General features: G+C 37.8%; 1 protein-coding gene across 1 annotated transcript in view; it reads left to right on the forward strand.

The window, feature by feature from the left end:
* The first annotated feature begins 6,252 nt into the window (after positions 1–6,252).
* st18 (ST18 C2H2C-type zinc finger transcription factor) overlaps positions 6,253–18,814 on the forward strand; it is a 41,801-nt gene continuing 29,239 nt past the window's right edge. Inside the window, exons 1-2 of the mRNA XM_034702177.1 lie at positions 6,253–6,452; positions 7,454–7,628. Of these exons, the coding sequence (XP_034558068.1) occupies positions 6,399–6,452; positions 7,454–7,628 (229 nt within the window). The 5' untranslated portion in view covers positions 6,253–6,398. The remainder of the gene's footprint in view (positions 6,453–7,453; positions 7,629–18,814) is intronic.

An 18,814-nucleotide genomic window follows, 5' to 3' on the forward strand; every position in this document is an offset into this window, starting at 1 on the left:
CTCCGCCGAGCACTCTCTACCATGTGGGTCTAGGGGTGTTTTAACAATGTTTAGCTCTATTTTCTCCATTTAGCATAAGCCTGTTGTCACATTTGGATGGCTCCTTCATAAATTGATGGTGTGATTCCTACAATTTCGGGACAGGCCTGAATGACAAAATATGCAACACAACATTCGATACCGAGGTGGCTGGCAAGCACCAACCATGTGCACTGGACAGGCTCTTAGTGTAAATGTTTACAACCCCCCACTGAGCTCAGTGCTGCTGGGAGTCACTCTCATCAGGCTGAATGGGATTGAACATTGCCATGTGCAGTCTCTAGCTAGTTCCTCCATTAAAACTGCCTTTGACGTGCCATCAAACTTCTTTCTATAGCACTTGACTACTTATCCTCAGTGCTGTTTCATAAAATTGGCTGTTTTTAGGGCTGTATGTGTGGTTACTTAAAATGTAGTGTAATATCTTTTTCTGATACGGCAACATGTAAATAGACAGGAATTTATAATTCCACTGAAAAAGTGTTATTTAAATACACACATTACAACCTTTTTGGTGTTTTAGTATAAATTATGATAATTTACTTTTAAGATCTTATTAATGAATAAGACTACAAAGTGAGATGCAAAGAAATAAAAAAACACTTAGAATAATAAGATATACAAATTTAGGTGCTTATAAACACAAACCTGCACATTATAGTGTGGTCTTACATACAAACATACCTACATATATATATAAACACACAGAAACATATTACTCAGATTAAATTATAAAAAGCCTTTTGGCAAAAATATGTCAATAATGAATACTTATTCTCAAGTGTGCCCTGAAAACACAATATTATCACAATAAAGCCACTTTTAATTCTAGTTTGGCATCAATAAAATACATCTATCTACATCCAGAGACAATAACATATTCTCATTGTTTCTTTTTGACTTATACTAAAGTGATGCAAATTTAAAATATCCCTAAATTAAAGCTTCATTCCCTTCATACTGACTTATTTGACAATATCTCTTCACACACAGGTTAATTCAAAGCATCACTTTTATCTGTATCATCCGAAATGCTCAAAAGCAACCCAACTTTTTTTATATACAAAAGCATAAATTCATCACAAACACATCACAATAAGTCTATGAGGACAGGTTTATTAATGCAGCTTTCAAATGCTATCAGCTGAAATTCAAAGACACATTATAACAGCCTTTCTTTGCGTGTCAACATATGCTGGAGGCACTAAATTAAGGTTTAGATGAGTAAATGTGAAAAATCAAAATGATGTCAGAGACAACTCACAAAGAATGTCACACAGTCTCAGATCTCGCCCTTTGTTACTGATATCCTCTGTATTTGAGGATAATACACAAGTTGTATTTGATTTTCCAATATCTCTGACACTATGCTAGATAGACGGAGCTGCGAATAAACAAGCATTATTTGTAGAGTAAATATATTCATGAACTTCAAATGGTGGATAAATGAAAATAAATAGGAAAGCCTTAACATAACATTTTTATTTTCGAAATCTAAATGGAACGAGTGTGTTGAAGAAGAGCCAAGAGGCATTAAGGCTGAAACTGCAAACCAAGGAGTAAATCGACTTAATGCCATCACATTTCCACCCTATTCATGCCTAAGAAAAGGGTGAGGGAAAGAGATTAGGTTATATATCTGCTGTCAGGCACTGAAGACACCAAGAAGAGAACTTCACCTAAACAGAATGATGATCAAACAGACATGCTTTAACAGACATGCTTCATAATCTCATCCCGCATTGTCCTCTCTCTGCCTTGAGTACAGGTTCAGTAGAAAATCTTAGACAGGGGCAGATTAAATGTGTGATGAAATGTCTGAGAAATATGTGAGGATGCGCAATATAAGGATGCTTGATTTTCTACCCACATGACGAACATAATCACTATTAGTAACACATATCCACATAAATATGATAATTCAAAATTTAAACACATTTATTGGGTTCATATTGGAAATCATCACGATCTGATGGCATAGTTTTATGGATAATTACCGCCATAGAGATAATGCAGCATATGAAAGGAAAGCTTTGAGGCTTCTCCACTCTCTGGGAGAAGAGTGCGTAGGTTTACTTGTGCATCTGAGCTGTTCCCAAAAGGCAAATATGTGGAAAGTTTGGTGACAAGCATCCAGGCGTGTGGTTAACAAGATTGCATCTGCAGAGCAGAAAGTGTAGGATATCACTTAACTCTGTATTTAAAGGGCAAATTATTTTCACATTAAGTTCAATGCCACCAGTAATCCTTCCAAATATAGACAGAACTATTTCATTTTCAGGAGAAAATAATTATTCAAACACCCTATGGTGCAAATCCCATTAATTTAGTGCATGACACAGTTTTTGATTTCCTACCACAAGACAAAGCAGAGAAGAATCCAGTAAACATTAAAATCTGTTGTCTTATTTTGGTAATCTGGCTGCTTACTGACAAGTAAATAATCAATACAAATAGTTCTGAAGTGTCTGAAAATAGACGGGCGATTTAAACTGTAACTAACAGCCATGCATTTTCCAGCTGCAGTGCAGTATTGAGGAAATGACACCAGCTTTGATGGGTTGTATAGCTTTTGAGATGAGCCTCTTTATGCCGCTTGCAGTTCCATTATGGCTTTGTTCGAAAGCTTGTTTACCTGCTGATAACATACACTGGTGGATTCAGGAGCACCGATCCAAAATCTGCTGCCAAAGTCACTCAAGTCTCATTGTACTGCAGGAGGGAAAGAATGAAATGTTTATGCGGAGGGGAATGCAAATGCTAAATGTGAAATCAAACTATGGGACCAATAAGGGATCAGAATAACTTTGCCAGGTTTTATTTTTAGCCCAGTTGCAATGCTAGCTTTGTGGAACACTCTTTCAGTTTAGCCTCTGTGCATCTGTGTGCTTAGGTTTCACTCAGAGGAGAAAAGCTGCTCCAAATTTACTAAAACATTCAAACTTTAGATTATATTTTTTTCAGATAGGTTGAGGAGAATGTAACCTGATTCACTCATGCTTCATATTACTTTAATTAAACTGACATAATGTGTTTGAAGGAAATGCCTGAATATGCTACTGCCTGTTTCTGATATTATTCAGTATCAAATAACCAGCAGATCAAAAACTGCTCATCAAATCTCATCGAGCTACATCACTTGAAATTTTTGGATTTCACTGTTAGAAAAGCTATGGTCTCAGGTCAAAGGAATAGCCCCTTGGTTTGCATATTAAAGAGGATTCGCTAGACCTCTGTTAGCCACGCATCCCCATGCAGGCAGGTCTCCAGGGGGCCAGCAGGGCCCCACAGACGGGGAACTAGGGGGCCAGGTGACCCTGTCTCTGAGGTTAGCAGGAAACACTAAAGAGGGATGGGCAGGGAGCTGAGGAGCCACTGAGTGCGAGTGTGCAAGGCTGGTGATGGCAGCTGTCAATGGTTTGGAAGGAGAAGCAGACAGATTGTGCGTTCTGTTGGTGCAGCCAGTTCGCCACCTGGCAGGCTTTTCCTTGTTAGAACTTCTTGCTGTTTCTGTTCTCATCAGAGAAATGTTTTTCCTCTTATCCTCTGTGTTCAGGGGAAGTTAAATTTGTCAAAATGTTTAAAGATGTTTAGAGAAACGCAATTGTTTAAAGTATGCTTTGTGCATTCTACACAATAGTAGCTGCTCTTGTTTTATGATGAGAGCAGATTAAAAAAGCTATATCTGTGAATGCAAACCTTGCTTTTGGCTGATTGACTACAAAATGAAAAAAGCACACGCACGCAATATGAGAATTTAGAGGATCTGCCTTGACCTTGTGCTACAATATCTAACTGTGTTTTTAAGAAAGCCGGTATGTTTTAAGGGGATGGATTTACTTATAAAAAATAATCTGTAACTTTCAAATCCCATCATAGCCGTAAATACTGCTCCATGCTGTTCAGTTGTTAAGAAAAAAGCAAACGTAAACCATGAACAGCTTAAAAGTACATTTAAAAATCAAATTTGGCAGTCAGTCCTTGTTCCAACAGGATTAAAAAAAAGTCTTTCATTTGATATAAATATATGCAAAGAGAGTGGTGTGGTGATCTGGGTGCCAGAGGTGGCGCTTTACTCTGGATATTCTGGCTTGGGCCTGTAAGGGACATAAATTAACATGAATTAACACATGCATGCAATAAGAAAATAATTAATTCAAGTTATCAGTCACCTCTTCCATTCCAGGAATCTGATTGACAAGATAAAGTAATGTGCAAACTGCTTTTCAAAGCTAACAGCCTGGAGCACCCCTCCTATTAGTTAGTCATTCCCTCAGTATCACACCCGGAATCTGTCATTTCACAATTTTCTCCTATAATGCATATGTGCCGCTCTCACCACTCCACTACAGCAACTGCCATCTAACAAGTTGACACAGAGAATGATACAATTCACGTCCAGTATTCAGTTCCATATACAGCAAGCATCTGAGGCAGACGGGTCAAGAATATGGTACATTCTGTTCTCTCTCAAAAATGCTTTTCCAGGACTCTAAAGAAGCTAGATACAGCTTCCACGAGATCCTTCAAACACCTAAGACGAGTTTTTTTGCATTTAAAAGCATAAAAATCGCTTGTATTACTGAATTATACAGTACATCCTTTTTGAAGACTCATACCAGTTATCTTTAAAAATGCTCAATGTGATTACCTTACACATTTTTTATGTATCTTTCTTAAACCAACAGGTCTTTTAGAGTATACTGTATATGTTTGAAAGAAAGACCACATATTCACAGACATAAGAACACTTGCACCATAAATATTCACTATCAGATGAAAAAGACACTTAAAATAGTAACATTCTTCTTGATAATTGCTATGACAGTTTCAGTTTTCCCCCCAAAAAGTCTCCTTTTAGGATATAATAAACCAAAGGTGCATAGTAGGCTACGAAATGTACTCATAAGAATGCTACTTTATGGTTTTGTATTTCCTAACTAGCATAATGGCATTTCCCAACTTTAATCATCAATAGCAACAATGGACCAAATGAAGCTCTGTCTGAACCTAAAAAACTTATTACTTAATGCTTAAAAGTATTTCCAACCTTTTCATGCTCTTGCCATGTTAGCTAGTATAGACATTTTTTTTACTAAGGTGTATCAAGTGAAGAAATGTCCTGGGGCTATGTGTTTATGTAAGTTGCAAAACAACAAAAGTTATTTGCTGTGTAAGCTAGTTTTTGGGACTAAAGTGAAGCTGACCCTTCAGAATCAGAATCAGCTTTATTGGCCAGGTATGCGTGAACACACAAGGAATTTGTCTTTGGTAAACTGTGCTCTCTGTGTACAAAGGCTAAGAATAAGGCATAAAAATATAAATATAAATATAATAATAATAACATCAACTATAAACACAAAAGAATAACAAATAGGCATGACTAATATGTACAGGCTAAAAATAATATATGATAATAATGCAGTGGTCCTTGTTATTTATACATTAACAATTGAATAACAAAAAACATAAAAAAAAACCAAATGATATTTTCTATTTAATGAGGATGTCATCTATTTTCACTTGGTGCCAAAGTTTAGCCTATCCTTTGTGGTCGTGGGTTACATGAAAGATTCAATTCTTCAGACATTGGTTTTAATCTCTTTGGCCTCTTTACTCATGGTAAGGTTTTATTTTACATTAATTTGATTAGTAGTTGACTTATTGAAGTAAACTTAATCAACAAGTGAGGATGTCAAGCTAGCTAGAGAAGCAAGTTAGCTAGTTAGTAAGTTTGTGTTAGCTGGTTAGCATAATTTCAACTGTGTTTTTTGACAAAGTTAAATTTCTATGCTTAATTTGAAGTTATTTGTTAAACTTTGATTAAATGTTGTGTCAAATATATAAAACAAGCTGCTAATGCTATAGCTGTTTTTTTTTTTTTTTTTTTTTTTTGATGATAAAATGATACTACTACTTAAAGAGTGTAATTATAGTGCTTTTGAATTAGTTTGCAGAAAGTATTAGTTTGTAACACTGCCACCATGTTTAGCAGATGTGACTAAATGAGCTGTTGTAAAACAGGCTGCTAACAAAAAAGCATACTTGACCAGTTTGGGTAGAAAGAAAAAAATTGAGAGGAAGATAGTGTGCACAAAAGTTGTTCTGTAGCCCCTGAGTGTGGTGTCAGCCGGTCCCAGTCCCTGCGGCCCTCACCGTGCACTGTGCAGGCCTGACGGGAAACTGACTGCAGCTCAGGACATGGCCTCGTTTGTTCACGGTCCCCCCTCTCTGAAAAGAGTTATGCTGTCTGTTTTGAATGGACAGCGTTTTTCTTTGTGTGCTCGATCAAAACAGAGGGCAAAGTTAGTCAGCAAGTTGCATAGCTTCTGCATTCTGATTCTTCAAGCCTCTTTTGTATGAAGTTTAGCACAATGTTTTACACAGTGTCTGACCTGAATGGCATGCTGGAGGTAGGAACATTTTTCCAAACTACAAAATAGAAAGGGGTAGAATATATTTTTGCTATTAAAAATTACTCATTCATGTTTGTACTGTAGAACTAAAGCAGTAAAAGGATGATATGGGGTGAAAACTCAGCTGTAATACACAAAATTACAGAGTGCAGTATTGCTGAAATATTTATATGCTTTTATCTGATCTATTTCCTAACCACAAGGTATTTGCCTGCGAATCCCTGGCACTTTTGATATTACCTGAAGGCAAATGGTATATAGATTTACACAAGTTATTTACAACAACAGCCAAGCCATTCCTCTGGAAACTAGGCTGCAGATCAAAGGATTGTTTTGATCTCTACTTAGCATATTTGTTTAACCTAGCCAGTGATTCTGAAAAGTGCACAAGCTTTTCGGTGATATGCAGAGCACCCTTTATCCGTCTTTTTCTTCTGTTAGCTCTGGATTTAAGTACTTTCTGTATTTAGGAGACAACTGGATTTGCCAGCTTTTGAAATTTAGTTGCCCACTGCTAGCAGTCTTGGCACTCAGAAATAGATAACTAGGTATGTTCCACTGCTAATCCTGATCGGCCTTGTAATAGTATTTGCGGACTGTACAGCACTCAATTAGGGCATAATGTGCTATTTTTATTTCCTTTAAGTTGGATTAAATGTGAAAACATGTTTGTTTTTTCCCGTTCTCCTCGACTGTTTACTGTGTGGGTACTTTGCAAAGTATTGTTTTATACTGTTTCAATCAGCAGCACTCTCTCCAGACAGGATTGCAAAATGTCAGGAGGAAAACAATGTCCAAACGCTCTCTAAAAAAGATGCCAGGGCAATCAGGAAATTTTCTGGAATGCTTAAGAGAATGCATATGCACACAATGCCCTAATTCTCCCTTACTTTGGGTTTGGGAAAGATGAGCCCAGGTTTATTGAGAGCCAAAAAAGGGGGCAGATGGCTCACAAGAGGGATAAACCTGGGAAGTCATGCTGTAAATGTGTTTTACAGAAAACAATGAAAGGAGCGGACAAAGCGATTGTGGCAAAGTCCTTTGGAAAATGGAAAAGCAGCTCTCTAAGGTCCAGGACCATGGAGAAGCCGGATGAGCCGTCCGAGGAGAGTAAGGAGGAGAGCCTTTCCAACTGCACCTGTGAAGCCCCCCAACTCGGCAAGAAACCAGTTGGTAAAAGTAACATATTTCCTTACTTCTAGTATTCACACTAATCTGTCTCTAAGCTTATTTTTCTTGTTGCAATGTTAATTATTACTGCGGTGACTTGCTTTTTTTGTTTTCTGTTTTTTTTTTTTTTTACATTGACTCTATGGCCTGCCATATCCGGTGAACAAACAAACCACATTGTTGGGCAGGAGAATTCCTTTTGAGGGAAAGTGTGTCTCCGATGATACAGTGTTGCCAGAAAAAGACAAAGCAAAAAATAGCAAACACAAAAACAGTCACAGGTGCATGGGAAAAAGAGAGAAGCGAGTGAATGGTCACTGCGGTCCCCAGGAGGTCTTTCAGTGTTAGCCAGTGCGGTGGGTGGACTTCTGACAAGGACGTTGGTTAGCAGCCAGGTGGAGTGTGTAACTGAGAATGCCTCTGTTTATTCTTTTCACATGCTAATGTGGCTCCTATGTGACTTTAATGCGGCAAAACTTTTTCTTGGAGTTAACATTTTTGTTGTCGCAATACCTGCTACTGTATCACAGTGGTGGGCTGATTCAAAGGCAGAATTCTCTTTTATATGTGGTTGGGACTGTGCCAGGGATGGAGATGTATTTAATAGGCTGTATGTAAAGTAAGGTTTTACAATGGAGGGATTTTTTCTGTGCAAACAGGTACAGAGTTGTCTTACTAAATTCTGAAAAATACTGGAGTTAGAGTTATAATTATAAGACATGTATTTACATTCACAGCATTTACTTTTGATATTTGCATAGGACCTTGTGAGAATGCAGTTTGTTGTTTAGTATTAATGTAGAGATAGATATGCATTGATTCATAATCTAACAAAATGATGATTAGCCTTTAATGTACCCTGTATCATATTAGTATTTAATTCTGATTTGCAGTAGGTCAAAATGTGGACTACAGTATTCAAATACCTGAAATCAGGCATCTGACTCTGTAATGAAAGACAGCACGAGATCCCAAGTTCTGAGCAAATGCACCCCTATGTGGACAAAGTAAGAACAGTGGGGTATTTAGATGAAACAAAAAGGCCATGCAGTATTCATCAGGCTACTATTCCTCTCTCTGTCTATGCGTTCTAACTTGTTAGAATATTGGTCCATCAATATTACAGTAAACACACTCTAAAATATATCTTATGCTCTCATTAGTGGTTCATGTGGCAGCCTCATGTCTAATCTAGGAGCACAGAGGAGAGCAATATGGCCTCACGCTATGGTTCTTTCTATACCTTGTAGTGTACAATCTGTAAATAGCATAAAAGGCATTGCATCTGCCATCTGCACTTCTAGGAACTCTTCTGCATAGCCATTAAAACAAGCTGTCTCAGAGGACATCATTCGTATTTCAGCCTCAACCCTGAATTACTGTGTGTTCATTATAATTATAAGGGAGGAGTGTTGCCAGGCTAGCCCGCAGAATGCCAGGTGCACACTTCCATAATCTACCATTTTAAACAACTCAGAGCATTAACAACAGTATCTACATGCTATTCAGCCATTAGTTCACTCTGGCTTTCATGCTGAAACTCACATCAGTCAAACGAACATTTTGTATATGCCGCAACAGTAATCATACAGGAAGGAAGTGCAATACTTTGTAGTGTTCCAGTTTCCTAAGCCTGCTTAGGTTATGTGACTGAGCCATGCCGCTGTGTGAAATTTTATCCCGATACTGGCACTGTATCCTTGTGAGGGAGTCTTGTAAAATAGGTTTACTTAGCGCCTTTGCTGGCATTTTCCGAAGATAGCAAATGCACAAACACTGTCCATGATCGGATTAACTGTTCAACAAAATGATGTAACTCTTTGTCTTTCTTGTGTGGCATAGGTTTCTCTGCTTAAGTTTAGTGGTCATCCAGCAGAGAATAGACACATTTGAAATCCAGTCACATCATTATAATCCATATATTGTGAATATAATAGATGACAGCCCTGGTTAGTCATCCTTTGTCACATAAATGTGACATGTGACTGCCCAGAGTGAATCACTCACCCTAAAAAAACCCACTAGATTTTTCTAGATTCTGCTCCAAACTGTGCAACAACATTCCTTAATTAACACAAGTCCTAATTTGTAAGGCATTTCATTTTGAACTTAGCCCGATGTTCCTCTCCAGTGTTGAGGCGCAGGATTTAAATTGCATGTGATAAGTGTGAAAGATGTTTTTAAGCAACCATGTACAGTATAAAGTACGCTATGCCAAGTACACAGTGAACATGAATTTGCACCTGAGGACATATAGCTATACATCCAGAGTCACAAGGTATGTCAAGACAAAATGTTAATTACACAATTTATGACAGGAATCTTTTGAAATATCTCCACGGATCTCGCTTATTTACATTTTAATTACTACTATTACTTATTCTTATTTTTTGGATGTGACCATAGCAAGCCCAATTCCTCCCCTACACTAGAAAGAAGCAAAATGACTGTTTTCCACTGGAGGTTTAGATGCTTGTTTATCACTTTTAAATACCATCATCTTTGCTGAAATCCCCTCTCAAAAGAACCTTTCACTTGCTGGAATAAATTCAAATTAAAATTTAAATCCCTCTTTGCATTTCTTCAGCCTTTTTTAAAATAGCTGCCTCCTTTTAGAAAGCTGTTTATGTAGTGATCTGTTCATAATCCAGTTTGTTTCTCAACAGCGAAAAACACAGAAATCGTATTATCACTATCTTGGAGAGATGATGCGAGAAATCAGGAAGTATAAATGTCTGGATCTGGGGAAGTTTTCAAAGTTGTAAAGCTGAAGAATATGGCAAAAGCCTCTCAATAAAGTAGTCACTAACACTGCAATTTGACTTGCAAATGTACAGAAAATAAAGTACATTGTGCCTTGATAACTGCAAAACATTTCTCCAACCTTTAGCACGGCTTATGTACAGATAAACAATATGTGCTCATTCAACAAATACACAAAATTTTGCATTTCAGAAAACATGTAGAGTGTATTTCTCATGCACTATAGATAGATGTCTTATCAGAAATGTTGACGTGTGACATACTATTGAAGTGAGAATTGGAAGATTAAACGTTGGCACTGTGGCTGACAAGTCATGTCTGTAAACAGCTCTTTTTCTAATACGAGGAGCTCACCTTCTATTACGCTGAGAAAAAAAACAATATCTAATCAGAAGTGTAACAAATATAAACACAAAAAGCAGACATTTATATGCAATGCCTTTTGATAACAATCCATTTCAGATCTAAAATGACGCAGAAGAGGCCATAGGGAAATTTAATTTGCCTGAGCTAGATTGGATTTATTGTTTGGAAACAAATTATAATTGTGTCTCCACAAAGTTAACCAAGATCTAAACAAAAGGAAATCAATGACCCACCCCCATTAATCACTCAAAGCCAGCTACTTGTGCTGAAGAAACTTACTTCATAATCAATTTCTTTGTTTTGCTCAAAGGGCATTTGCATTTTACTTCATGTCAGCAAGCTTCCTGTATCTGGCGCAATCAAAAACTGCAAGCCGTTCACATTAATGGAGTTTTCTGTTTATTCAAGTGCATATCTCTGAATACTCAAGATGATTTTAGCTTATTATGCAAACTACCCTACAAATATTTTAAAAACAGAAGAAAAAAAATCTGTTGAGTGGCAGACTTAACTTTAGTGAAGTGCCTCGTGCTTTCAGTGACATAGTAAATATTTGTTCCTTTAGTATTAATGACCAAAAACAAACCAATACCTCCTTAAGGTGTTGCGTTTGAGCACCCCTCGGGACTTTTCAGACCAGACTGAAATGCCTCTTGTTATCTGTGTCTAGACATACTATTACGGCCACCAAGGTCATTATCAAAGCACGCATTATACACACCTGTTACCATTGTTTAGATGCTCGCTTTTTGGCTGAACATCCAAGCTCCTATCTGGCCACTTATAGGCGTGTCTGCTTCATTGTCTGCCTGCCTGAGTGGAAAAGATGGGCAGGGACCCCCAGAGACGCCCAGATCTGGACCTAACCTCTCAATGACACAACACAATGGGTGCATGGCCTCTGAACTACAAAAGCCAGACATCGGCTGACCAGTCAAGCATTGATTACTTAGATGTGAGCAATCAGATATTGTCATTTGAGGGCAGTCAATGTAAAGTAACCAGCCGTGACCATTAATGACTGATGCTTTTAGTTGTTATTGATATAGTAACATGGATATAGGGATACAATGATTAATTAAATTATTTCTTTAATTCCATCTTAATCATTTTATCTGATCCAGGTGTTTTTTGGAATAACACGTCAACTTTAATTTTCATGTAGTCTATATGAAATCTATATCTATATCTTTATTTTTACTACTCAAAGTCAAAGTTGTCACGCCATGTTCAAATGGATCTTTTTCTCCACTGTCTCAATCATGAGCTTTAATTCCACAGCAGGAAATGTAATTGCAAGCAGAGGCCAATAGTAAATGTTAGCTTCTATTGTTCGTTATCATCCCGATCTTTTGCAATGAAAAGGGAACATTTCAACATGCAACTACCTTAATAATAATAAAGCGCAACCCTTCTAATCCTTAGCCATTCTTAAACCATATAAAAGCAGGAATTGCTAGCAGACTTGTATTCACATATTGCCCACAGTTACCCTTCATTCTGGTTTAACACCTCAAAAATCAAAGTTTGGTGTCCTAGCACATCTTATAAAACTGAAATCTGGACAGTTTGTCACCAACATTTGCTCTCATTTGAGGCTGGAGATGCAGAGACCAAGTAGTTACCACTAGTGACTGAAACTTTTTAATGTAACCATGAAGGTAAATACAGTCATTTAGACATGCAGTAATGTAACAGGAAGTAAAACCATGTTTAAAACTGGATTTTAAAGTAATGTACATTTAGGTATGGAACTTATGCTTTATTTCCTTTACATCCCAAATTTTGATTTTCACATGACATAGGGTTGGCTGTGGGTCAGTAGTAGAGTGGGTCACCTCTAAATCAGAAGGCTGGAGGTTTGAGCTCCTGCAGTCACATCCTGAAGTGTCAGAGGAAAAGTAAGCAGTGTGTGGATGCGTATGAATGGAGTTCGTTAATACTGATAGTCCCCTACTTTAGCTCCTGTCATCAGTGTTTGAATGTTGTGTGAATGGGGGAATGGGATTGGTAGTGTAAACGCTCTGTTAGTGGTCAGAAAGACTGGAGAGTGCTATGTGGGTACAAATTCATTGTACCATATACCAGATGTTTGGTCACTTGTTACTGTCAGAAAATGTGTACTGTTACCTGACTGAGAACCTTCACAGACATGTACTGTAATCCAATTGCTCATTTAATCATTATTTCAGGACTACTTGAGTATGTTATACAATATGAAAGGAAGATTCAGTGAGTTGACAGAGCCCTACCTCCAAAAGCATCAGTTCAAGGCAGAGATATAAAAGATCCTATATTTGTCTATAAAACATTTGAGATGTTATTGAAGTGCCTTCAAAGGACACTGAATAAACATATTGTAAGGTTGCCCACGGTCACACGCAAATCGCCCCAAAGGGGATTGCTTGGAAGTAATCTAATCATTTCTTTTAAGTGAGACACAGTGACATGCAGTGTAGATAATGATCCCCATGAAAAATGTACTGTATTTTCAAAAGAATATTCCCTGTCTGTTGACATTAACATAAAGATAGTTCTACATCCTGGAGCCATATCAACAACATGTACTTATGTGTGGTTCCTTGTATTTGCATATGCAAATGTTTTTTATTTTATTTTAATTCAGTCCTTTTATGTGACTTTCTGTGATGAACAAGCGGCATCAAGTGGTTGCACAATGAGGGTTCAATACCACCAAGAAGAAGCATTTGTGTCATTTTAGACCAAGCTTACAGCATTATAACTGAAATTAACCACAGTTTAATATAGATTTCTACACGTCTATCAAATTCAATGGCACATTGTGAATATGCATTGTTGTTTGGCTGTTTGGGCTGCCATGCGAAATTAGTCGCCTTGCTTTGTTGAAATTACGGGGCGGGGTGTTGAGTGAGGGGGTTTGTTGAAGTTATACAGCTGACATTTTGATCCAGCCGTGCATTAGAAGAATTCAGTTAAACATATTTGTGTAGGTTTCACAGGAGTAAGGTATAGTGCTCAAAACAACAGGGTGCTGCGACCCTTCACTTTGCTTACATAATTTGCAGCAGAATGCAAAAAGCTTTTAGACACAGATGTGACCCATTGTAATACCCTTCTAAATGCAATCAAACACTTTCTACAAATATGAGCAGGACTTTTTAAATGTGAACCCTTGTTTGACATGTAATTTTGTCCAACCCACTCCTCTTTCATTTCTCCATCAGCTCTCCAGTTATGCCCACATTTTCAGTTGATGAAATAGCTTGACAAAACACTAGTTTATGTTGCTCTGAATGAGGTCTCTCTCTCCCTCTCTGTTTTTTTTTTTACACATTTGAACAGATGTTAGGGCCAAAGAAAATGTTCCATTTTGTACTAGCCATGTAGTGTTGTCCTAAATATGTTGCTCTCTGAAATTTTGTCAAGATTGTTTTACAAGAGGTGATTCTTTTTGTGTTTTCAAACGACAAAACTGATGTCTAGCTCATGACATGAAATAATCATCCCCAGAACAAGCTTCCTGTGTCCTCCCAGCAAGATTGCCGGCATAAGCAAACAAAGAAACATGTTATTTGATAAGATGCTTAGATAGACACGTCTTTACTTTCATATGTTTGTATGATTATCAGACACAAGCAGAGAAAAGAGGGGAAATCAGTGCAGGTCTGCTCTTCTTTGTATGTCTCTTTCACCGTGTACCATGAATTGGCTCTTGAAGACAGTTAGAAATTTGACTTTCAAATGAGGCATTAAACAAGGTGATGATCAACTGCCAAACCTTAAGTAATGATATTCTCCATCCTCAAGTCCCCGGCCTTGCATAACCAAATGCACAAATCACAGAAAAAAGAGCTGAAAATACATTATTATTACATATTGTGTTCACACGTCCATCCCATGGGACCAGGGGGGGGCATCGCCGACAGATAAGCATGTTTGGGTGGCCCCTACCATCAGCTGGGGGAAAAGGCTACGCTTGGATCTTAAGGGGGGCCCCCTCATGGGTATCACTTATTTTAAATCCTGAACCACACCATCCCGGCCCACCCTCCTCCTTCTTTTGCCCCCCTCGCCCCAGGCTCCACCCAGAAGTGTGGTTGCCTTTGTCATTGTAATCTGGCCCTGTTTGCTAAACGCTTGCACTGTTTACTCTCTGCTATGGGGGCTTGTATGAACAGGAGTCAGCAGGACGCAGGGTGACATCACTTTGGCTGGGGGGGTGTTTGAAAAGCTGCATTTGTGATTTTCTGGGGGCCCCTTTCTTTTTTTTTTCTTCTTCTTCCCTGTCTCTATCCAGGCCTGTCTAACGCATGAGCTAACTCAGGAGGCTAACATGGCCTACAGGGAGGAATTACACCTAATTACTTGAATAACTGCTAGGCAGCAGCCTTCCGTAGTCACCAAAAATCATTTCCAGGTCTCTGCCTTTTACTGATAGCCAGACTTCTCGTGACAGGAAAAAGCTCGGACAAAGCTTTTACATTCAAATGGGCCGGGAGAAATGAAACAGACTGACAGGTACAGACATTAAAAAAGGGGGGAAATCAAATTAACAGACAAGGTTTTCATATCATCTATTTTTGTTGTTGCCGTAGCGATAAAGTCGCAGACATTGAAACTGGTCTGTTGAGCCATTGTTATCATCCCTGGCCATCTGCTGCTGAGGAGTGACATTCCCTCTCATTTGCATGATGAGTGATGTATGAGGAGCTTGGGAGGGCATATGCCCCGGTCTTATGACAAAGCAAGTGAAAGTTTTTTTTTCTATAACACAGAAAATAAGGATCAATGTATGAATAAGGCTGGATGAAGGAGTAAAAAAAGGATAAATCACCTGTGAGTGTTTAATGGTTGTACATGTGAGTTTTTTTTTCTCTCTCTCTGCTTGTATGATGCATCTTCACTAAGCGCACGCAAATCTGTGCGTGTGTGTCCGTGTGCGTGTGTATCTATGCGAGTATACACGCGCAGGAGTAGAGGCTAGTGTGCGCATCTGCCTTCTTGTGTGCCTGTTTGTGTGTTTTGCGGATGTGGGAGTAGAGCGAGGAGGAGGGGGGTTGGTGGCTGTTGATGTGCAAATGTGCATCATGTTGAAGGGCTGTGAATGGGGAGGTGTGACGTAAAAAGGGACCCGAACGCAGGTGCTTATCTCGAGGCTGTCAAAGGCACAGTATGTCATATTCCTGGGGACTACCTTTCAAAGCCACAGCACCAGCTCAGCTATCAAGAGACTGGGAGAAAATCAAACTTTTTGGATCACAGCACTAGGTTGGTGTCAAAGTTCTTTTTATTTATTATAATGTCAGTTTGGTCAGCGTTTATCAACACTGATACCCCGTATAGTGTGTGTGGTGGACAAGCCTTTTAGCTTGTATGCTGTCATTACTTCCAAAGAGGAGCTGAAATATACAAGTGTTAGAAACTTAGTTAGATTTACACTGAGATTTACTCAGCAGCTAAACTTGTGTTTGTGGATTTTGCAAGATTAAATGAAATAGCACTATCCTGGCATTCATTCTGAGCTGTGTCACAGAGAATTTAGAAAATAGTGTTTTAGTGATACACATTGTTTGCATGATACAAATCAGTATTCTTAAAATCTTGCTGGAAAGCGAGCGCAGCTTCAGTCCAGGTTACAGACAGTTTGAGGGGAGATTAAATGGCTCAAACTGCTTTTTGAGATGCATGACCTATTTTTGATCATGCAGATAGCATGAGATACTGTCTATCTAGATTAAATTCACAGCATTTGTGTGAGTTTAAGCTTGTCTTAGAGGAGCACATGTTGGTATTGTGTGCAGAGACAAAGCATTGTCAGGTTGCCTGTGGCTTTGACAGTGACAGCTGTACATACAAGACCACTGAGCCTAATGCACTTAAACATTGACTCTGTGTTCCAATAACATATTTGAACAGTCACTGCAGTATTTTATTGCATCCTGTTTTGCCTTTCTGTAAATCACATTGTAAGTCTTGTAAAGTTTGAATACTATACCCTCATGTTGAAGATGATATGGCGGTTAAATTCTCCAAAAATCCTCTTTTGTGTTTGTGAGCGAGATTTAAATCTGTATTAATTCAGCAAGTCTGAAGTATTACATTCTGCTCTGAGTTTGTGTAATTATTAGCATCGTAACTATGGCAAAGTTGAAAAGCTATATGCTAATCCTGAATGTAGTTTGATAGTAAAACAGCCTACGTGTGAACTTTTGTGTTATACGCTGCTAAGTCTTAGCTTTGAGCAAATTCAGAGGGGCCAAAGCACTCCACAGTCTCCAGAGCAACTATTGATTTAGGAGGATGGATGCTGGTTAAAAAAGTTCATCATTTACTAGTAAGTCGCTCCTGACATTCTGCTTGATGACCCAACTTTAAGTTGATCACTGTGAAACAAAACTGGAATATGTTTCTCACACATGAGCAGAGTTTGGGCATCATCTTGATTTTTAAAAAACTTCAGTGCCTTTTTTTAAATCTGTCTTTAATTTTTTTAAACAACAGAAAATAAGCTCAATCGCCTAGAGTCAAAAATATTCATGTAAACTGCCAACATCTGCCATATCTGTCAGTCATATCTTTTCTCTTGTCTTTTAGAGACATTATTATCTGTAACTGCTGCGTGTGGATATTTTTAGGTTTAGAGGATTTGAGTAGAAAATGTGGAAAAAAAAAATTAAATGCCAGTTGTAATTCTGCCTGTTAGTCTCTATTTAATCAACACTCCACCAGTTTTTTTTCAGTCAGCTTGCATCTCTCAGCAAACAAGAAAAAGAGCAACAAAAAGAGGTTAGGCAACACAGCGTTGTTTAACAGCGTCAGATTTCAATAATAATCATTTAAAAAGTTTAGAAAGTTATAGCGTGGCGATGTAAAAGAAAGAAGGTACGAGTAGGGTAGTCAAGTTACTCGTTTCATGTTTGTTTTAATTAGAAAAGCAGCCCAGGCTTTAGCAGGGATGTGTGGTAAAGCAGTGATAAGTAAGAGCCATTATTCCTGTGTGCTCCCCACCCTCGGCTTCAAAGCAGGATGTTAGTTGCTACACAACACATAAATGTAACCTGTGTTCGCCTCCAGGAACTGTCCATGGTACCTGCTGCCCTGTAGATCTGCTCTCTCAAACTTACTCACACAGTTGCTACACAGTAAACTTATGTGGTGTAAAAAATGTTTTGTTTATTATAACACATGTTATGAAAAAAAATAAAATACAAAGTTAATCTTACGGTTATATTTCCAATATTTTAGTTTACTTATATGTAAGCTGCCGTCGGGTAAACAAAATGTAAACGACAAAATCGCATGAAAAAGCTCAGCTTACACGTCAGTCTGATAAATATTGTGTTACCTGTTTTTGAGCAAACTTCAGTGAGTTAATCCAGGAAAATGAATTATGTGGATTTAATTCAGCAAGGTCTCAGAAATGATCCATCTGCTGTTGAGCAGCTGGTCAAAGGATAAATGTAATTAATTACTTAACTTTTGAACAGTATTCAGGAAAAAACAGAGCTGTTTGTGTGTGAGCAAATGGAAAAAAATATATAAGGCAACAGCGACATATACCTTTAAATTAATATTTAATAGTTACATATTTAAAGAAGACCTTGCGTACAACCTCTATGATGTTGGTCTTGTGTTATTGTATCATTCTTATATTTTCAGAAATGTGTTGCAATTATGTATATTAATTAAATTTGGTAGATTATAAATTTAATAATTATGTTAAATAATGAAATGTTTAGAATATGAGATAACTGTAGTTGTCGTTATTGGTAAATAGTGTATAGTCTCATATAATATATTAATTATATTCTGTGGCTGTTCTTACATTAGTGGACAGACTATGTAAAATAAGACATGTGAGGATCATGACAGCATTTTGAAGATCTTATGAAAATGTGAGTTATGTATAATATTAGTCATACTGTCTGGCTTGGTCGTCCTGTTAGGCGAAAGTATCTAAAAGTGTTACAAAGGTTTATTCATGTTGGATTTTCTCTAAAAAAAGATTATAAAGAACAACATGAAATAAAAAAAACCTTTAGTGAAGAGTTATTTTTGCCTGACAGGGCAAGACTATG

Source organism: Notolabrus celidotus, chromosome 15, assembly GCF_009762535.1.
Source record: "Notolabrus celidotus isolate fNotCel1 chromosome 15, fNotCel1.pri, whole genome shotgun sequence".
Taxonomy (NCBI): Eukaryota; Metazoa; Chordata; class Actinopteri; order Labriformes; family Labridae; genus Notolabrus; species Notolabrus celidotus.